This window comes from Chenopodium album, chromosome 20 (genome assembly GCF_948465745.1).
Source record: "Chenopodium album chromosome 20, dcCheAlbu1.1, whole genome shotgun sequence".
Lineage (NCBI taxonomy): Eukaryota > Viridiplantae > Streptophyta > Magnoliopsida > Caryophyllales > Amaranthaceae > Chenopodium > Chenopodium album.
In genome coordinates this window covers 10337565-10360628 of record NC_137853.1, presented here as the reverse complement: position 1 = coordinate 10360628, position 23064 = coordinate 10337565, and the positions used below count along the sequence as shown (strand labels likewise).

General features: G+C 35.3%; 3 protein-coding genes across 3 annotated transcripts; 1 reads left to right on the top strand and 2 right to left on the bottom strand.

Moving 5' to 3' along the window:
• Window positions 1-1614: 1614 nt before the first annotated feature.
• Window positions 1615-7811, bottom strand: LOC145597614 (PHD finger protein ALFIN-LIKE 1-like). The gene is made up of 5 exons (XM_081653819.1): window positions 7500-7811; window positions 7361-7393; window positions 6106-6328; window positions 2579-2699; window positions 1615-2040 (listed from the first exon to the last, which is right to left on the bottom strand). The coding sequence occupies exons 1-5, from the start codon at window positions 7585-7587 to the stop codon at window positions 1780-1782; spliced, it is 726 nt and encodes a 241-aa protein (XP_081509945.1). The 5' UTR covers window positions 7588-7811; the 3' UTR covers window positions 1615-1779.
• Window positions 7812-14193: 6382 nt separating this feature from the next.
• On the top strand, window positions 14194-16992 carry LOC145599267 (F-box protein SKIP23-like). Its single transcript, XM_081655667.1, has 4 exons — window positions 14194-15437; window positions 15716-15984; window positions 16137-16192; window positions 16302-16992. The coding sequence occupies exons 1-4, from the start codon at window positions 14194-14196 to the stop codon at window positions 16788-16790; spliced, it is 2058 nt and encodes a 685-aa protein (XP_081511793.1). The 3' UTR covers window positions 16791-16992.
• Window positions 16993-18308: 1316 nt separating this feature from the next.
• Window positions 18309-22235, bottom strand: LOC145597695 (uncharacterized). The gene is made up of 3 exons (XM_081653927.1): window positions 21905-22235; window positions 21348-21790; window positions 18309-18963 (listed from the first exon to the last, which is right to left on the bottom strand). The coding sequence occupies exons 1-3, from the start codon at window positions 22067-22069 to the stop codon at window positions 18525-18527; spliced, it is 1047 nt and encodes a 348-aa protein (XP_081510053.1). The 5' UTR covers window positions 22070-22235; the 3' UTR covers window positions 18309-18524.
• Between the last annotated feature and the right edge of the window lie 829 nt (window positions 22236-23064).

Sequence of the window (23064 nt, the reverse complement as noted above, 5' to 3'; positions counted from 1 at the left end):
GCTTTTTGTCAAAAACTACCTAATAAAACCCATATTTTGCGAGAAAGTACCTAATAAAAAAAATGTTGCAATAAACTACCTAATAAAGGTAAAATGATGTAAAAAAACTACCTAAAAAAAGGTAAAATGTTGTAAAATATTACCTATATTGAATTTTCACCGTTGATCGACCTCAAAACACTCCCAAAACCACCGCTTTCATTCCCAAAACTAACACAACTTGCTTGAAATCGTCTCCACCACATCTAAAGCACCTTTCAACCTCAAAACCACGCCCTCTAACCCTAAAAACCACCATCCCGAAGCACTAACCTACCCTCACCAACTCAAAATATCCTCCAACCACCCCGAAAAAAACCTTACCACCTTGAAAACTAACCTTAACGGTGGTTTTGGGGGTGTTCTAATGTGGATCAACATCCTAAAATTAAGTCAACGGTGGAATTTCGGTCAAAGGTGGTATATTACAACATTTTATCTTTTATTAGGTGGTTTCTTACAGCATTTTTTTTATTAGATAGTTTCTCACAAAATTTAGGCTTTATTAGGTAGTTTCTCCTAATGAATATCATATGTGCACTAATACTTTCCTAAAGTAAACCGAAGAATGTAACTAACTAAGAACTAAGTAAATCTATAAGATTTTGCGCGTAGTAATTAATTATCCTAGCTGTCATCTTTAACGGCTGCTCTTAAAGAGTGTTTTTTTAACCAAATGTCGGCTAGTAATAATTCTATTTTTTTTTTTTTCCAAAATTGGAAGCATTAGTAATAATCCTTTTTAAATTTCTTATCATATCTAACAAATGAAAATTTGTTTGCAGATTTTTATTTTTTTATTTTTATATAATCATTTGCAAAATAATTTCTCCATTCTAAAATAATTGATATACTTGACTTTTTTATCGTTAAGTTTGACCATCAAAAGTTAATGACAACTCCGACGATAATTTGTTTGTTAATATTTTATGTTATATAATGTAAAAAATATGGTTAAAGTTTGAAAAAAAAAAAAAAAAAAAAAAAAAGTCAAGTGTGCAATTATTCTAGGAAGGAGTATTCTAACATCCTAATTGGTTGTCAAAAAAAAAAAAATCCTAATTGATCATTTCATTCATTATAGTCCTTGTGTTCTTTCATTTAGTCAATTTTTCAATGCAAAATTGTATGTATTGGACAACACTTAGATCTTTCAACAAATACATATCATAATGTTAAAATTATATAAGTATATAAAACTAAAAATTGAAATTAATAATCTAACAAAAACTCACTTGTCTGTTTTTTAACATAGAAAAATCAATTAATAATTATAGATTCCATTCGCATTGGAATCTTGAAGAATCAAATAAGATTAATAGTAGTAAAAAAAAAATGGATGGCATATAAAGGAGGGTTATAAAGATTTTAGAAGCAGATACTTTTGGTGCTAAGTTTAATAAATTCAGCTTTGGATGTATAAAGATTGCTGAATACTTCAGATTTTTAGACAATCAACCTATGCGTTACTGATAACATCAAGTTGTGATTGGCTATTGCCTATTCGCTACTAATACGAATACATTTATCATAAACCAGACTATCTGATACAAGAAAATACAAGACTCCCAGACAGATAAAGAAATCTTGGATCACATTAAAATGCGGGTGCTGTATAAACAAACATCAGCTGGCAACAAATTTAACTACAAATTTCATACTTTAAAGATAGTTTTTAGTATCTGCTATACTATGTCAGCCACCCAGGTAAAAATTCTTCTGATCTTCCTTGTACCACCATCAGTGACTACGGCCTGTCTTCTTCAAGCTGCAAGATGGGCATTTGTACTGCTTAATGTTTTCGGCCTTGGCCGGAGTAATCTTCACGCACTTGCCATGGAACCACCTTTCGCAAATATCACAGCAAATCCAAAATTCATCGGCACTGTAATTGCCACCACAGCTGCCACACAGTGTCTCACCCTGCTCATCTTCTTCATCCTCAAAGCCCTCATCAGCCGCCAGCTTGGGAGTGCTCTTGATCTGCCCATCACTTGCTCTCTGCAAGAAAACACAGGGACATTATTGACCCAAAGGAAATGCCCCAACAATGTGGACTATAATCTAAAAAAAAAAAAAAAAACTTTCTCCCTTCTCACAAGCATACCACCTTCGATCTCCTAGTTATACTCGATCCTGTAGTAAATATACATTTCACACCGATACCAACTAATTTGTAGCAATCTAAGTGGTGTAAATAATACAGGTCAGAGATAGTCTGGCATAACAGCTGCTGTTTGTTTCTGTTCTTGTTTTTTGGCAAAATAGAATTCAAAAGATAAAAACTTCTTCACAGTGGTATTTGATAGAATCAATATGAATCCCCCCAAATACCCAAAAAAAAAAAAAAAAAAAAACAAAACAACAACAACAGATAAATTCAATGAAATGTATATCACAAACATCCCAGCTAAGAGATAAATGACATCTGTATTATCAAAAATCATAAACAAGAGTTCAACGGAACTCTCAAGACTCGACAATTCTAATAATGTATCAAAACAACCAGATAATGATGAACTACTGCTATTATTCTCACCTTGGTGCTTCCTCGGGATTTGCTACCACTATCCACACTAGGCTTGTCCTTAACAGGCTTCTTTTCTGTCACAACTTCAAAGACAGTAGGCAGTTCATTTATCATACTGAATAGACGCTTCCTGAAAATGAAAAAAAGAATTATTTCAGTAATGTTCTTCACGACTGACCATAAAGAAAATTGTGTACATATGCAGCCTGCTGTTTTAATTAAAAGCCTACACAAGATACACTGGCAGAACAACAAAAACAGACAACATAAACTGAGACCTCGGTAAACCATGTTACTTGGACTAGATTCTAAATGTTGGAAACAGGTATGTAACCAAGTGTCAGAGGCATTTATGGAGAATTTGCATGTTTTGGTGCAAACTGAAGCGCCTTGAGTCATCCATGTCTGAGTGTGAAGTGCCCGACATATGTGACATCTAATCATTTCCACTATCTCATTTTCCTTAATAACCGCGTAAAACATCAAATGTAACAATCTTTCGGGAACAAAGGGAGTAGTAATTAGCATATTTCAAGTTAAAAAAAAAAAATTTGGCAATATACAAACAAACCAGGGTCCCCTTTCACCCCAATTAATAATAAATCGATCCTCTTTACTCCCGTCCTCCAATAAAAGCCCCACATCTCCTAGTCACCCTCTTAGGGAATAAGTCGTAATGGTGTACTGTTTCTTAAAGTTAATATTAAAGTATGGTAGTGGGAATTAGGTTTTTTTTAGGGTTAGTAAGAGAAAATATGGAGGAAAGAGGGGTTTTCTTGATTGAAAGTTAACATTAAAAAGATAAAATAAGGAAACCAAAAAAAGGTATTGGAAGATTACCCCGCCCAAACGAGAATTGGGAATTATAGTTTTTTTTTTTTTTTTTTTTTTGACCAATTGGGAATTATAGTTAGGGACAATAGTTCGGGGGAAATGGTGGTTACATTTAGGGACAAAGAAAATAAAAAAAAAAAAGGGAAGTGGAACCAATAAATCACAGATAAGTGCCTCATGTGTCCCAGACTGCTTGAGGCAAGATTTTTTTAATAAGCTGCAGACTAGCCAAGTTAAATGTTTATCATCAATTCACCACACCAACGAGTGACAACTCAATGCAGATAGCAAAGAAAATCTCATAAGAGAAGCCAGGACATATCAGAGTGTAAGACAGCTACTTTAACGACATTAGAATCTAAATACAAATACCACCTTGCTCACATTCAAACCAAGATAATGAGACACACGACACATGCATCCTATCTCATCAATCTCACTAGCAACCTATTTTCATCAACAAAATGTATAAGTGGTTGAAATTCCCAGCAGCCCTCCTAGTTAATTTCCAGCAAGCTAATAGAAATCCACTACTTCTTAGCCAGAGACAATGCCATGTTTCACAAACTCAGTTACTAAATGGATTAAGGTAATCAATTACTTTGAATAAACACTAGATAGTTTACCTTCTCAGAAAAAGAACACGATGGGACTCAATGGTTTGACAAGTGGATATTAGTAAGCTATGATCAATCACAAACAGCTGCAGGGAAATTAGCAATTGATTCATCCCCAGGTAAGTCAAACTTCAATGAAAGTGAGTAAAAGATGAATAAAAAGCAGAAGCTTAAGGGGGATAAAGTCTAGTGGGTTACTTACATAGTACCCATAGAGAGAGTATATCTAAGATCATCTTCCAAGAAAGAAATGATGAAAGAAAACGTCAGAGGAAAGAAAAGAGAGAGCAATTGTCAATCAACTGAAAGTCAAAAAAAACTCAAAATTGCCAATTGCCAAAAGAGTTTGGGCCACAATGCCACACCCATCAATAAAAGAAAGTTTGAACCATTAACAAACCCAAAGGAGGTTCTATCCTAAAACCAATTTGCAATAGGAGTAACTCCTCAAGAATATAAAGGGGTCTATTTCTACTACTTTATGATGTGGGACACTTTTTTTGTTGGTTTACTACTGGACGAATATGTCATAGGAATCATTAGAGTTCCCCAACTTTTCTAAAAGATGGCTTCTTAAAGACTTTTACTCTAGAATCCTTAACTTCAATATGGACTTGCTTTCAAAGTTGTAATATGCCTTTTAAATGGCCACTCATTCTTATAATTATCAGCACAATAAGTTTTTATTGAAACAATGTTCCTGCAGGTAGATACCATTCAGTAGAGTCCTTCCATGAGTACTCTCTAACATCATTAAGTCTTCCCCTTGAAAAATCCTTCAACCATTAGAAGAATTTCACTGCTTAAATATCACTTACTGCTACTTCCAAAGGGATTAATCTTCACTATCCACTCTGACAAAACCAGCAGGGACACTCCCCCTCCTTATAATTTCAAAGTAAATTCAAAGGGCGTTCAAGAGTAAGGAAAGGAATGAAATCAAGAAAGAGAAATTAAAGACTAAAATTACAGTACCCCACCCCACCCCCCTCCCGGGGGGGGGGGGGGGGGGGGTAATGTTTAGTTGAGGAAAAAGGCTATTAATATTCGTTAAAAGTTTCAAACCCCTCCTCCCGACCCTTCTTAATATCTCACCAACACCACACCTCGCATCCCAACATTAATGCCCCAACTGACTTAAATCTGCCACTGTTCTGTGTCGCTCCTCTGTTAATGAATCATCCATCCAAGCCTATTGAACATTCTAATCAAAACAGTGCGCAACCAAACAGCAACAAAGGAGTTTATGATTCTGATCTCCTTCCAAATCTCTAAAAACCAACCAGCTTCTTATTCACTTACAATTCCCTACTAAAATGGCCCATGTAAGAGGGTAAATGTATGTTGACCAACTGTGAAAAATGAAAGTGGATATAAGTGTGGCTAGCTATAAGAGAGACAATAAGTGGGCCATTTCAGGAAGTGCTACAAGGAGCCAGAAAAATTCCTCACGTAATTTGAAAATGACAAAGGAAACAGAGGGGGATAAAAAGAAGGAAATACAAGGAAACAACCATGGAGAATGTGGCAAGAAAGTACAAGAGCATGACAATGATGGTCAATTATGAAATCGAAAACACTCCTTCCGGAAATATATACTAAAGGTATAAAAGGAAAGGACTGCTACACCATAAATTGACAAACTCAACAAAGCAATAGAAGGAAACTCTATAGAACGCACAATAGTTGTTACATGGAGGTAGTAGAGGTTATATATGTATACATTATTCAGGTGTGCAACTCGCCACAACTCAAAATTTGGGACATGAAGACTCCACTCTAACTAAATTCATTCATGTAATGACATGCCCATAGAAATTCTAAAACACCCTAAGGAGACATATATTTATCATTTTAAGTAAATGCAAGACAAACACCACTATCACGTCAACATGAGTACATGAAAAAATTAGCTGCACCCATGTACATCAAATGACATCAATAAACCAACATGTCATCCACAGCATAACTATCTATGGCATTGAGTAAGAGGTTATCAACATAGCTCAGAAGAGCTTGTGTCCACCCTTATTAAAATGAAAGACAAACATATAACCACGCACAAGACCGACAGGAAAAATATACCTCTCATTGCGGTTAAGACGTGCACCAAAGTAGAAACCCACAGATAACAACCAACAATCACTGTGCACAGCAACTAAAGAAAGCCAATCTCTCCTGTTCATTCCATCCCGTGCAAAGTTGATCCCAAGAGCTGGCTCGGGAAGCTCAGGTGGTACTTCTTCTGCAGGGAGATTAACTTCCCACGACTCATTCGGATGCCCATACAAGCATAAGTTCTCCTTCTCTGCAGGGAGACACAAAACAAGCAAAATGAAACAATATTAGTTACTCTAGCACCATGTTCAGAAAGATATCACTTATACAGTAGCATATCACAATAGCTAATATCAATAACAAGGCTCTGGCCTAACAATGTGGCCTCAAGGTCAGATGTATGCACCCTTATCAAGAAAGCTACAACAAGCTTACAGCTACAACTAACCCCTCGCTCCAACACCAATGAAACAGAAAGTTCAATAAATAAAGTGATCAAATCCCTGTAATTTATAAGATGGTCTATCCAGATGACATTTCTTTACTACTGAAATTATGGAGATATTACATGTTAAGTAACACACATTTTGCTCATTTTGAACCTCTATATTAAAGGAGATATGTTGGAAAAAAGGCGCTGTCACCTGCCCCTGTACATTATATCCTCTGGTACGAAAATACAGGACAATGTAATCCCTATGCAACATAACTAATCTCACTAACGTTCATGTACATAAAATTAAACAAAATTAGTCAAAATAACCCCTTTTTGTATTCATGCATCACCAACTAACCAAATCTGAAATTTTAACTTCAGGCTAACCACTGAATTTCGATATCAAAATTCAGTACAATCATACACTCAATAAAGCTGAATTTTTTTGTCTAAAACAAAAGGCTGGATTTTTTTATAATAATATTTTTTAATTAATTTGAAGACTTTGCAAAAACCGAATTTTTTATCCAAAATTTAAGAGCCAACTAACTTCAACAACTACATACGGCATTGAACTGGGTAACAAGTATGAAAACTCAGTAACCCAGAAATAAAAGAATTTCATGAAAACAACGCCAAATAACAATTACCCATAATAATTACAACAATACGAAAACAATAAAATCCAAATGTACAAACTGAACAAAAACATAATCCAAAATTGACCTAAAAAATCTTATCAACCATCAAATCTGAAACCCCATTTCCCCAATTAACTAAAATAGGAATCAAAATCAAAAACCCATGAAAAATAATCACAAAATAAGAAAAGAAATTTCAACTTACCCGGATCGCAAAGTCCATAGAATTCGTCAACATCTAAATCAAAAAAAACAACAAAAACCCAGATCATAAAAACGGTTACCCAAAAAATCCCAGAAACCAAAAATTAAAAAAAGGAGAGAGAGAAAAACCCAGAAAGTACCAGAAGTAAGAGCTCGAACAATAGCAGCACGACGAGCGCTAAAATCCTTGAAGATCTCTTCCACAGTTCGAGGATTTGAGGATGACATAATTAATTATCGTTATAAAAAGCAGATTTAAAAGGGTTTTATCTGTTAAAAATTGAACAGAGAAAAATGAATTACAGGAAAAGATGAAAAGGGTATGAGGAAGTGAGTGAAGAAATGGTTGAATTGGAGGACAAAGACTGGAGTTTTGTTGTCATTCAGAGGAGAGAGAAAGAGGGGAGAAGTGCGGTGAGATCGCCACAAGAGACAGAAAGAGAGAGAGAAAGAAATAGAGAGAGTTGAAGGTGGTTGCTAAAATATGCAACCTTGATAATTGGGACCCTTTCATGTGACTTTGATGTGACATTTTATAGGCTAATGTCTAACTTAGCCATTACTTTGATTGAGTCAACTTAACCCTAACCTAACCTAGCCTAGTCAAGAATAGGATCAATTCGGATCGTGATTATGCTTTATGTTATTTAAGCAAATATGGAGATGTATGATACGCAGTAAATATCGTATCAGAGCGTATCAATCCAGATAAGATTACTGAGGCTAGCATGTTGGATGGAGATTGTCGTTCCACGTCAGTCTCTTGTAAGAGGGATTTGATCCTCAGCCAAGATTACTGAGGCTGGCATGGTGGATGGAGATTGTCGTTCCACGTCAGTCTCTTGTAAGAGGGATTTGATCCTCAACCAAGATTACTGGGGCTGGCATGGTGAATGGAGATTGTCGTTCCACGTCAGTCTCTTGTAAGAGGGATTTGATCCTCAACCAAGATTACTGAGGCTGGCATGGTGGATGAAGATTGTCGTTCCACGTCAGTCTCTTGTAAGAGGGATTTGATCCTCAGCCAAAACAAGCCAGACTTGAGATTGTACTTCCACGTCAACTCCTTGTGAGAGGAATTTGATCCACTACCAAACAATTCAAGCGGAATTACAAAAATAGATGTGGGGTGTATCAAAAGTGTGGAGAAAAATTATAATCGTGTGGGATGTATTAAAATGAATCATAATAAGAGAAAATCAATTGAAATAATAAAGATTTTAATTTCAAGGTAATTAGGGCCTATTCCGATATACTGAAAACAACTTAACTGATTGAGGCTAGGGAACCGAATTGAATTGTTTATGAGAGAAGAAAATTAAAAACTGAACTGATTGGAGCTGAACTAAACAAAACTAAACTAAAATTAAGTTGAACAGAATAGGTCCTGAATGTAGCGATTGGTAAAAGGGAATGTGATATCAAAAAAAAAAAAAAAAAAAAAAAAAAAAAAAAAAAAATTCTTTGGTAACACCTAACTTTTAATTTTTCTCTTAGTGAATTGAAAAAGAAAATTAAATAGTTTTACTTTCAAAAAAAAAAACAAAAATCATGACCCCTTCCCTACCGATGCTCAGCTTCTCTTCCCCTCCCTAGCCCAAACTAACCCAGCCACCCCACAACCGGCGTCTCCTTCCCCACTCCCACGTGACAGCCGTCACCATGTGCCCCACCTTTGGCACACCGCCTCCCAGCTTAGCCACCAGAATCCGCACCCCTCCTCCTCCCCTACTCCAAAATTGGTCGTCACTCCTTTCCCCCGTCCAACACAACCGCCCTTTTATCAACCCCCCTAAACTGGCCACCGAAATCTGCTAGTAGCCTAGTACTAGTCGAAATATGCGGATTTTGGGGCTGAGTGGTTGGTTTTGAATCTAAACCGGCCTATTTTAACCTTAAACCAACCGATTTCGGTGGCCGTTTTTAGGGAATTAAAAAAAAGGGTGCATGGCTCCGTTTTGGCTGGGGAAAAGGGTTGTGGTAGCCCGCGGTTTTGTGGTTGGGGAAAGGATGGGGTCGGTTGGGCTGGGTAAGCGGTGCGCCAAAGATTGGTAGTCCACACGTGGTAGTCTCATATACGGGGTAGAGAAGGGGCGGATGGGCTACTTTCAACGTTTTTATTTTTCTTTTATTAGCCAATATTATGGCAACCAAGACCGTCCCAACCCCCGACTATTATGGAGGTCATATGCAAGTGAGATAAAATTAGGCCATTTTAATGAAATTTATAATACTCTCGTGGTTTTTAATAAGTGTTTCGCTTTACTTTTAACGTTTTGAACAAAGAAATAAATATATTAAATTATTATTCAAGCAAAATATGTTGAAAAAAAATTATACTACATATAAGTATTTATAGGTTATTGTAAATAAACAGAAGATAGAAAAGACCAGAAATAAAAATAATAGTGCACATATTTGAAAGTATAGAGGGAGTATTTAAACTTGTAGACACCTACGTGTGGCTTCTTGTCGCGACGAGAAGTGTGATGATGTTACTAAAATCCATTCTTTATTCAAGATCAAAGTTGAAGTGTTTATGGACTTCAAAATGCATTATGAAGTAATCTAATAAGCCATATTTGAGACCAAATTATCCCATAGCCTGGTCTGATTACTAATTACGCCTAAACCGTGCTCATACATGTTTAATATTGATTAGTGACAGACTCAAATGAGTCAAATAAAGAAATGATTGGATTAAATAATGGATCTTACATTGTTGAAACTGAGCCAGCTAGATAATTAACCACCATTTTCTGTGCAAGGCCTATATATGTAAATAGTCCTTTCAAAGAGCTTTACAATGGTATATTATAAGCGCAATTACGAGTTAAAGCGAAGAAGATATCATCAAAATACTTAACCGGACCTAAAAACCGATACCCTTGCTCAAACGACCATATCTTTTTTAGTAACAAAATATTTTAACCTAATACTAGCAATATTAGACAATAGACATTCAGAGCTTTGCAATGATATCTCAATTGTCTTAATTTGACTTCGGAAACTAAAGTTATGAAAGTTCACGCTTTTTAATAAGGCAAACCGTGTCGTGGCTCTAAAATCCTAAACCTAGATTCCTACAACTATAAATAGGGGTCTTTGGTTAGACCTAAATAGAACGAGTAAATTCAAAATTAAACCCTAATCTCTCAAACTCCCGCTATCATACAACTTTTCCTTCTATTCCCAAACACTCTTCAATACTAATCCAATCTTTTGAAGTCCTTGAAGGTATGAAGAAGGAGGAAAGTCCATATATAAATGCCTAAAAGAGAGATCTAGCAAACAAAGAAGAACATTTAGTTTCCTGAGCACTTAGTTAAATCACATTTCTCTTATAGTTTTAAATAAAACATTAACGAACTAATTAATTAGTGCTGCTAGCTTGATCACTTTCAATAAACTTCAACTAATTGATTTCACGTAGTATCTTACGTAAATTAAAGACTATAATTGGAATAATTGAATTGCTAATTTATCACCTCAGACAAGGCCAATATTGTTTATTTCACAAATTTTGAATAAAAAATAATAATGATATACATTGCAATGTAGATTTTTTGTGGTTCTTGTTTGTAAATAAAATCAACTAACTTGGCTTTTAGGAATCACGATGCATATATTATTTGGTGATGCATGAAATTGTGAAAAATGAAGAGCTAGTAGATGACGTATTAGGCTAGGCCTTTTATTCTCGAATGAACGATTTCCTAGTACGTACCCTCATTCTCGAACTCATTTGTGGTTTAGGAAACGTAGCTCGGTGGTACTAAGGTGCCTGTGATTGTGCGCTTGGGCAGTGTACAAGGTCTGGGGTTTGACTCCCATGTATACTTGTTTAGCTTTTCAAAGGTGCCTATGACGCTCTCGCATCGGAAGTAGTTGAGGAGAACAAACTTATTCTTATATGGTGGTTGATACCTTAACCTATTAGAGGTCTTTTGGGGAACTTCTTGTCCTACACCAAAGCAAATATTTGCAGGTTAGGGTCTAGAGAAGACAATATCTACCAGTGGGCTCACGTTGAGATGGGGTGTTAGTATGTTACAAATGTAGGCATTGGTAAACTTATGATTCATATTAAATATATCCCATGAAATCTACTTGGGAGAAAGGTATGAACGAGCTTTATGAGTTTTCCTCAAACTTATTGACGACTCTCTATTAGTTTCTTATAAAAAAAAAAGGAAATTTTGCTAACAACTACCATTTAAATGACCACTTTTGAGAACAACTACTATTTTGATTTTTTTTTTTTAAAAAAAATTACCTCAAAAACACAAAAAGTTTGAATAGCACTACCACATTTAATGTTTCCGACAATAATCACCATTTTGGGGGCATATTTTATAAAATTGTCCTCTAGTAAATGACCATATTGCTCTACATTAACCTTACATTTGATAATATACTTCAATTGCCCCAAATCCCCTCATTTCGTAAAGCCCTTAATTAGCATAAACCCTTATTTTAAGGTTTAATTGAGAAATTAAATCAACTATATTGCGAAATTAAAGATAATTGACCTATAAGTTTGTTTGATTATCAAAATCTCTTGTTTTGTATACCACAATTGATTGAAATTTTATAAACTAGGTTCCCTTAACCTAAAAGTGGTAGTGCTACTCAATGTTTTTTTAACTTTATGGTAGTTTTATTAAAAGAATATTTTAAATGGTAGTTGTTCTAAAAAATGGTCATTTAAATGGTAGTTGTTGGCAAAATTAGTGTTTGTTTAACTCCTCTTAAATTCAAGGTCTTCCAAATAGTTAGGAATTCAAATCCTACCACATCTTAACAAGTGTAAAGTATTGGACTTTAAAGGGCATAGGGTATAGAGGAAATGAGATCCTCAACGAAGGGCTACCTACCTCACATAACCTTAAGGCCAAAAATGAAAAATAGAGCACATATTTAAAACTAGAGAGAGTTTCTAAACCTTTAAATTAGAAAAAAGAAAGTTTGTTACCAAAAAATAATAATAAAAAAAAGAATCTGAAAAATACTTAGGCCCTGTTCTCTTCACCTTAAAAAAAATATTATTAAGTAAAAATAATTTCAGTTAAGTAAAAATAAGTTCAGTTCAGTAAAATTAAGTTCAGTTCAGTAAAAATAATTTCAGTTCAATAAAATTAAGTTCAGTTCAGTAAAATTCAGTTTTCTTAAAGAAGAATTATAATAGAAAATCAGTAAAAATAATTTCAGTTCAGCAAAAATAATTTAAGTTCAGTAAAATTAATAAAAAAAAAAGTAAAAATAATTTAAGTTCAGCAAATATAATTTTGTTTCAGTAAAAATAATTTCAATTCAGCACAAATAAGGTGAAGAGAACGGGGCTTAGTTGCTACACTTTCCTATTTTAGAAATTGTTAATTAGTTACAACACTTTTCGTTTTTAACATTTCTTTCTCTCTATCTCTCTCCTACCCACATGGGCCCCTCTTATTTTTCTCTCTATCTCTCACCTCTTAAAAAATTATCTAGGAGACCGTGAAATGAAAATGCAACTAAAAAAAAATAGAGGAAGTAAATCAATGGAAATTGAACCATGCGCCTTACCCTAACTAAGATCTCCATGTTTACAAAAAAAAATAAAAAAATTAAGATATCCATATTCACCCCTGATCGACGACACTTATACTAGGTTTTTTTACAACAATTTCATATATTGTATGAATTTGAGGCCCCAGGTTGCAACGGCTAGGGTCGTGTCTATTGGCAACACGTGACACTATGGACCCCAGTTAATGAAATCATGAATGGAATCAATTAAGTGGTGGTAAGGTTGTAACGATCCATTACTATTTTTCTAATTTCTCTCTCCCACTTATCCCACTTGCATAAACATTTTATTACTATTTTTTTTACTAACCTCACTTATACTAATCCCACTGTCTCACAATATACAACCTATTTTCCTTATTTTGGAGACACAAATGTCGTTCATGTTTCCATTTTAGTATAATATGTAAAGACCATTATACTTTCATTTTTTTAAAATTTATTCAATATACTTCCTAAATTACCCTTGAATTTTACACTTGTCTTGCAATTTTTCCCCTTTCTCTCTCTAACCTTTGTCTATAATTGTAGTTTTCACTTTTATTGTTAATGTATTTCACCCACTTTGTCCTCCCACCATGAAAAATTATAAACGGAAACCATAAATTGGGACGAAGAGAGTACCTTTTTTTCATCAATTTTCTCTTCTATTAACTACACTATATATTATAAAATTCATCATTTGATCCTAAGACCCTAACCTACAAAAATTCCTAAAACTTTGTACAAGCCTACTATTGCGATTAATATGAGACAGAGGAAGTATTCTATCGATGCTATGCTCCACTGTCACTTAAACTTTAACTCAATACACGAGAGTGAGGGATAGCTCAAATGGTTAGAACTTCTCTCCCGATTCGTCCTTGTGGCTCTCTAAACACAAAAAAAAAAAAAAATTATAAACTCAATACATTACACCCCTCAAGCCCTCTCACATCAACCCATCCAATGAGGCCATGATCCGGAAAGTTATCGTGGACCATACATAATTTATACGGGCTACTTAACATTTTGTGGATAGAAATCCCAATTCCAATTTCCAAATCCCAAAAAGTTTAATAGAGGGAAATTTTCAATTTCCACCCAATTTAAAAATAATCCCCAAAAAATTGGCGGCAAAATACAAAATTCAGTCAAACATTTAAATTTCATTCCTAAATCCTAATCAAAATTTACCGCGCACTTCATCTTTTGCCCATAAAATCTTCTTCCACCATTTCAATCATCATTTCTTCATCCCAAATTTTTTTCCAATCAATTAAAAAAATGTCACAAAATCAACGCAGGCAGGTAGATTGGTCTTTACTTCCTCAAGAATTACTCGAAAAAATCGCCATTTTCACCGGTTCTCGCTTCGAACGCCACCGTTTTCGAGCTGTTTGCAAGAAATGGCGATCTTCACACTCTTACCCAATCTTAACTTACTTCTTATACCCATCTCTCCAAAAAACAATCCCAATTCTTCCTTCTTCTTCGATTTTTATCCGATCGAATCGGCCCATTAATCTTGTGGGTAGTGCCCTTTACCTCATTCAACCCCCTCAAGATTCAGACCCTGATTTCTCTTCTAAATCTTGGATTATATCAGTTGAAGAATTAAACCGCCGTCGGTTTCGTGTTCGTTTTCCTCTTTCCAAAAACCCCATCAAAGATCTCCCCAATGATTTCCCTAAAAAGCTAAATACCTTTGATTTCAAAGTGTCCCACATCGGCGAAGGCCTTAAATTATGCTTCTCTAATGGCAATGAAGATGTTTACCAATTTGAGGGTTTTGCTCCTTGTTCAAATTATCCAACAAAGAGCAAAGTTGTTTTGTTTCGAGACGAGGATTCGCCTACTGATGATCCTTGGTCTGTCATGGTACTGTTGCTTAGTCAGGGTGGTAGTTTGGGTACTTTGAAGTTGGATGGGCAGTGGAGTTTCATTGATCGTGGCCCGGGTTTTCGATTCGACGATGTTATAAGCTTACGAAGAAATGGACTACTTTGCGGTATTGATCGTGAAGGTACAGCTTATCTTATTGATGGGAGTGAATGTAAGGTCATTGGAACAATGACTGTGCCTCTTTGTTCTATACATGATCATTGTTATGCAAGAGTTAGCCGTAAATTCTTGGTGTTGATCTATAGTTTGGTGTTCATGATTGTTAGAAATGAGGAAAAATTCGAGGTTTATTTGCTAAGAGAAGAGGAGCATGATTGGATTAAAATGGGTGATATGGGAGATTGGATTTTGTTTATGACATTCGATAATGTGTTTGCTGTTCAGGCTAAGGAAATTCCGGGTTGTCGAGGGAATTGTATTGTGTTCCCTAAGAATTTATTTGCTTTACATTCTCGAGAGTATTGCAAGGATTATAAGCTTTTTGAGGGAGTAAGCAAGTATATGGAGGTTGGTGTGTACTACCTGGATGAGGATCGTTGTCGCCCTTTATCTACTGAACCGGACTTATCTGAGTTGTTTTGGCCTCCCCCTTGGTGGCTTTCGCCTGAGTCAGAATCACAAAATTGGTATACAACTTTCTACCTTCTATTTGAGATTCATACTTTATGTTTGTGTATTATGGAACTATTGATTTGTGCCTTTGCAATGTGCTTATATAACCAAACTTGTATGAATTTGTTATGGGATGTTTTCATGTCTTTGTTGTAATCTTTGTATTATCTTGAACTAAAGGTTGAGCACATAGAGCTGCTCGTATATTTAAATTGTTTTAGTAGACATCAGGGGCAAAAACTACTTGATGCTCTAGAAAAATGTTTTGATTTATGTGTTGGTTTTATAAAAGGGACTCTGATGAAGATGTACATGAAGATATGGATTCCTACAGCGATGATGGATCAATGTCTTGCTCAGAAGCAGCAGAACACCCTGCCTCTTTGCAGTGTGTAGAGGAGGAGACGGGAGCTACTCAGGCTCGTTCTCAGTCCGTCTGCCAAGGAGACGAAGCTCAGCAAGTTAGCACTCTCAAGTCCTCTTTGCAGTGTATAGAGGAGGGCACGGGAGCTATTCAGGCTCGTTCTCAGTCTGCCTGCCAAGGAGACGAAGCTCAGCAAGGTAGTACTCCCTTGTCCTCTCTGCAGTCATGCAGTGTTCAAGTGCTGCCTTTTCCAATTCCTTTCTGTTTAAATTTTTTATCTGAGCTCGGCTTTAAGCATATTTACATAAAAGTTGAATTGTTAGAACTGATGTTTTAGATTTTGTTTCAGAGATTCCAGATGAAAACAGTAATGGTTCGGATCCAGTAAATAGTCGTCCAACTGAGGTAAATTTGATATGTTTTTGTTCTTTCATTGATAGCAGTTTTGTTTTAACCAGCATGATAGTGCAACAACTTTGATGTCTCATATCTCTGTATTTTCGGTGTTTTGCAGACACCTGAGAATGTTGCATCAGAAGATATATTTGTAGGACTAGAAGTTAGCCCTGTTCTTATTCCAGTGTTGCAAAAAATTTGGGCGAAGTATGGGAACATAATCGAAGATCATGCAGTCTGCAGTGTTGGTCTCTTGACATGGGCGTTAGAGTCCCTAGCAAAGATGATAGTTATTCTCCAAGACAACACACGTGCATCCTTGAACGAATCTCAAACTGACTACTTGAGATCTACCCTAGCCGACCTTCAGTCTATGAACTTTAAATTAGACTGGCTAGTTCCCTATGTTGAAAGAGCAATAGCCCTTCACATCAACAATGAGCAGGTGGAAGCTATGCTCGAGCTTGAGACGAAAACATCCAAGCTGCGTGCTGAACTACATGAACTAGAAGATAGATTGGCAGATCAGAAAAAGCTTATCAATGAGAGTGTGATGGCCTCGACACCTTTAATTCTAGAGAAGAGTTGTCCACTGTTTCTGATTTAGGGTAATAAGAATTAGTTCTAAGCTGCTGCCAAAAATTTGAAGTAAAACTAATGTTAGAATTCTTATTTTATGATCTAGAATCTGTAAATTTCCACTTTGCAAAACTATGTAAAATGTTCTTATTAGTTATTACTCTTCTTTCCAGTTTAATTTTTTATTCTTCAATTAAAACCTTTAAGCTTGAATCCATCAAGTTTCTGGTTTTGTAAAATATCAGTTCATAAATAAATATATATTCCAGTCCTTCACTTTGACAACCAATTTAGATCTTTAAAAAACAATGCTTATAATATTGAAAATTTATTTTAGGTTATATTTTTGCTTATTTGATGATTAATTGAACCATAATTATCAAAAGCAAAAAATACCTAGGGTGTAATTTACACTCAGATGTATATAACGATTTCTACTGTATATTTCATCCATATTCAACAAAGTAAAAAAAACAAAAATACTACTCCATCCGGTTTTTACAAGTGCATCAATTGTCTTACTCAACAAATTAGTAAATGAATGAAGCATATGTAAATAGAAGTGCAAGGTGTCAATTTGGGTGTTCAGTCGGGTTCAGTGAAGTTAAGTTAGGCCAGGTCTAATTTCAAACTTGAACCATGTTAAATTATTATGCCCCCACGAGTCAATATTTGAATCGATTTTTTTTCGGGTCAGGGTCGGGTTAAATTTTAACACATCTAAATTTATTGTGAAAGCCCGAAAAGGTACTTAAGTAATTAAGTGTTATGTCACAAATGTTTGCTTATTTCAGATACAAAAAGCATATTATTCCTTGCGTCCTAAAACAAGTCGCAATGTTAATTATTCCTGTATCACACGAATCATACTCAAAGTAGTTGGGTTACACCCATACTTTCCAATCACTTAATCTTTCGAGGTGTGCATATGCAGGTAAGAACTATCACAGGATATAATTATAAAAAAAACATCTTCAAGGGAGGAAAAAAAAAGACTTGACCTGAAACACAACTATAAATCAACCATACTAGAAACTTACACAAAAAATTTAACCTAGCCAAACCAGAAGCATCTGAACACATTGAAACATTTAAAAGAGAGGAATGTTGTCTATCATATCAAAGAAAGTCGAAAAATATATAGTTAAAAAAATTGCTTTATTGAGCTGATTTAATTATAATTACAGCCAAACCATTCAGGCATTCAGCCATTCATGTTAAAATTAAAAAGTTAAAACTCAAACAACAACAACAAAAAAAAAACTCCTATATAAGCAATAAGCCTAACTCAAGATTACACTATGCAGCACCAATGTAGGCCGCACGTCCAAGCACACCGACAGCTAGAGCAACACTGCAACCACACATTGTCAGGTTTTGAAACAATATAGATTGAGCATACATTAACACTAATAAAGAAAATTTACTTGATGAATTCTCCTTCATTAATCCCCTGCTGTTTCTGCATGGATAGCAATTGAAAGTTATCATGAAACACAGTTGCCCTCAGGTTAGAGAAGGAAACAACCATGAGCAGAGATCAAACTGACTTTCAGAGAAAATTAACACACATGGTATTCAGAGATATATATGACAAGAACGGTCATGAGGATAAACGAGGGAAAATACAATCCCATCATAATTAAGAATTCCAAAAGCTGTCTAACTTGGGAATGTGCAATGTTTTGCAAAACAAAACAGCAAGATGAAATAAGGCATAGTGGCAATGTGGCATACACAAAGTTTGATCCATGACCACCATTTATGAAGATAACAAACGCTTGATACCAGTCTTCTGCTCTGAAGTAAGCCTTGTTGGAAACTTGATGTTAAATTTTATTCTCAAGTTACCTCTTTTAGAAGGTTCCTTGGGGATAGGCATCCCCTCTCCTTTAACCACCTCCTCATATGAAGGGCTAATAACAGAGTTGATGGGTACAGTTAAAGTACGTCCATCAAGTGTTGTAATTTGTGCATTAAAGCCAGTCAGAGCTTCAACTAGGGAGATTTTTTGAGTGATAACAAGATCATTACCATCCCTCTTATAAACGCTGTGAGGCTTCTCATCAATGATGAAAATTAGATCTGAAGGTATAACGTTCCGCTGCTCATTTCCTTTTTCTGGAAAAGTGATCTTTGTACCCTTCTTCCAGCCCGGTTTGATCTCAATGGTGAGGATCTCCTCCAGCGTGGACGGCCTCCTACGAGAGGAAGAACACAATTATTTGACACAAATATCAAAGAAGCCAGATTTTCCCATGCTCCCTTCCAACTGTATTTCCCTTTTATTTTTATCTAGAAGAAGGGGGAGTGGGAGTGGGAGTGGGAGTGGGAGTGGGAGAGGGAGAGGGAGAGGGGAAGGGGGAGTATGCATACGAAGGCTCAATAACCATAAAACTGGGACAATAAAGTAATCCATATTGAAATTTGTACAAACCAGACACCAAATACAGCTTCAGTATCAATTGACCACAATAAACAATCATGAAGATCAGATGAACATCAAGAAGCAACCCAAGCTGTTGAGATGCTTTGCTGACAGCAACCTCATTCTCAGACTTTCAAGGTTTCACTATTAGTAATAACTCCCCCCGCCCCCTCACCCCCCCCCCCCCCCCCCCCCCCCTCTTTTGAGTGCTATGCCTTGGAGAGATACACAATGTCTTACACTGAAGGTCTTACTCCCCAAAAAAAGCAAATTATAAGTGGCAGTACAAACTCAAAATACATGTAAAACAAGAGAAGGTATTAAGATCACAACAGGCCAATCATCTTCCAATCACATATTTATCTCCTATTTTTTGTATTCCTTAGAATACAAAGTTAGAGAAACCTTTTTCTTTATTATTCTATATACAAAAAATTATGATCAGTATTCTACGTCAGGCAATTGTTTCCTCCTCATATCATAATTTTGGTTTACATTTAACCTTCCATAAGGAACATATAATACCAATACAGCGCCAGTCAAATCTGAACTCTCCAGAAGATGTCATTCATATTTGACTAACAGTAAACTAGTGATGGCTGAATCCCCAGAAATAACTCAACAGCTAACACTCACGAAAATTAGATCTCATAGGCTTTACTTTTTTTTTTGGTAAAATAATGAACCAAGGTGACAGCTGAGGCCTTATCCTGACATCAGCTTTGTAAAACACCCCATATTTATTGCAAGATGCAAATCCACAACTTTTATAATACATAACTGTCATCCAAAAATTCAAAACCTAAAGCCAACTTTGTAATAACCAATTAACCTCTTCTATCACTGATAACCTAATAACGAGGTCTCAAATTATCTTCTATCACTCAGAATCCTAATAACCTCTTCAGACCTGATTGCAACAAGCACCTAAACTTTTGTAATACATATGTACAAGTATCAACATGCTCAGAATCCTAATAACCTCTTCAGACCTGATTGCAACAAGCACCTAAACTTTTGTAATACATATGTTTAAGTATCAATATGCTAACATCTTTCCTTGAAATTCCGACAAATATTTTGATTTCAAAAACATTAAGATGATTTAAAAAGACTAACGACTAAATTCAAAACCAACAGGTACTCTACATAAATACAGGTCAAAAGGACTTGCAATCAATAGTTTACTCAATAATCAAGATAGATTTTCCTACTCTTCAATCTATCTTGATTACTGAGTAAACTTTACACACATGTAAAACCATCAAGATAGGTATAATTTGTTAGCTAAAAACCCAGCGGTAAAAAAAGGAACTTCAGCCTATCAATAAGACATGACATCAATGCATGGAAGAGCAATAATATTGCTAACAAATGAGCATGGAGCCATCAAATAGAAAGAACGTCCCCATTTGACATCAAAAGCCAAATGGATCACCTATGCTCAAATCAGAATTCATCTAAGAACATGGGGCATTACGAAGATGAAAACTTTAATTGAAGCTTTTTTTAAAGTTGCAATTTTTATGATAGTAAAATTTAGTATTGTTACTAAAAACCACATTGAGAGACATATTGAACGTTACATAAAAGCTATGTATGCCAGTTTTGACCGAGTTCACCTCTAGCTTTTGTGGCTATGAAATCACTATTTTGTCGGGTTAATTCTTAAGCCAAATTCTCTAGCACTTCTTAAGTCCTTACATCTAATTACATCAAGGTGCCTTTGTGTAGAGGTATAAGAGAGACAAAAAAGATTACTAATTTAGGGCACTTATATAATCTAGCTAGCAACTTTCAATATCACATTATACAATGTCTTGACATGCAACATATGTATCGAACCCCCACCTATCCCTTCTCTCTTATCCCTATCACCTTCCCCTTATCCCTGCTACCAAACATACTCTAGGGGTTTAATAATCAGATTAATCACTAGCTGCTGCTGAATTAGGAACAAAACAGCACTAGTAATAAGTAGTAATTCCTAGAACCTCAGCACAAAAACATTTACAATCACAATCCAATTGCACAGTGACAATGCTAGTATATCAATGTGTTAACACAAATTTAAAGATCACAAAATCAAACACAGACTACAAAGGAATCTCAACACTCAAATCCACATAAATATATAGTAAGCAAGCAAGCATTTACCCTGAATAATCGACAACATCCCTCGAAATCTTCATCTTCTTAGTAGTCCCCTTGTACAAATCCTCCAAGCTACATTGCAATGTGCGCTCGATAGCTGCCGCCTTCCGGGGCATGGAAGGCATACCCGAGGGCTCGCCACCGCCACCAGCACCTCGACTAAACTGCGAAAAAATATCCTCAAAACCTCCTCTCCCAAATGCAGATGAACCCCCAACACCACCACGAGATCCCCCCATATCTCCCATACCAAACGGGCTCGAAAACCCGAAAAATTCGGAGAAAATATCATCAGGACTTCGAGTATTAAATCGAAACGAACTATACCCACTTCCTCCATCAGAACCACCAGGAAACCCACTAGATCCTGGCGGTGGCACATTCCCTTTCAACCCCTCTTCACCATATTGATCATACACAGCTCGCTTTTGGGGGTCGCTCAAAACCTAATTTCAATTTAATCAATCAATCAATCAAACAAATAAAATCAAAATTCAAGATTTACCCTAAAAAATTAACAATGAGAATTGATAGAATTGATCAAAAATTGAGAGAATTACATCATAAGCTTCGGAGATTTGTTTGAATTTGGCTTCAGCATCTTTCTTATTATTAGGGTTTTTGTCAGGGTGCCATTTCATAGCCAGTTTACGGTAAGCTTTCTTGAGATCATCGTCTTTAGCGCTTCTATCAACTTGAAGAACTTTGTAGTAATCCACACCCATGTCTGCTACTACTTTTCTCAATCAAATCAGAATTTTTTTCTGGATTTTTTCTCAGAAAAATTATGTCTTTTGTAATTTATTTTTTTGGGTGAATTTTTTTGGGAATTGAGAAGATTGAAGAAGGGTGAATGATCAAAGAAGAGTAGGAGAAAAAGATGATATGGGCCGGTGGATTGAATTACCCTTTTTATTTTTTGTTGGACTGATCTTAGTTTAATTGTTCACGTGAGTTTGGTATCTTGTGAAATTATGACATGACTAATGAGAATTCTAATTCTATTAAATCGCAACACTTTAATCGTCATATAATTTTTTACTACTCCCTCCGTGTTTTTTTAAGTGATACATATTGACCGACACATAGTTTTAGGCAATTTAATTGACTTAAATAAAATAAGAGGTAAGTGGGGTAGTGGAGTATTAAAAAATTGTTAAAGAAAGATAGTGGGGTTAATAGTTTATTGAAAAGTAATATATGTGAGAGGAAAGATATAATAAAAAAGTAGTAGTGGGTTTGGGTGGGGACCATGAAAGGAGAGAGATATAATATTTTAATGTATTGTTTTGCCAAAAAAGGAAATGTATTACTTAAAAAAACACGGCCGGAAATGGAAAATGTATCACTTAAAAAAACACGGAGGGAGTAGTTGTTTAATCAATTTTTACTACTTTTACTTTTATTTAGGTGTTGTTTGTTTGATATGGGAAGCAGTTTGTATTTTATATGAATTAGATATCTATGTCAAATTTTTGTAGGAATTGTCTAAAGTTGTTTAGTTGATAAATTTTGACTAATCATGGAAAGGTTGGGTAATTAACTTTCTATATTTTATGAGAAATCATAATTCCTTTGAATTTACAATTCCCATAAATTTGAATTCCGGTATTTACATTTTTTATTGTCAACCAAACAACTCAACTATTTTTAAATTCCTATAATTTCTACTTTCCTTATACTCTATGTGCAGCCAAATCAACCCTTAGTATTTTTAAAG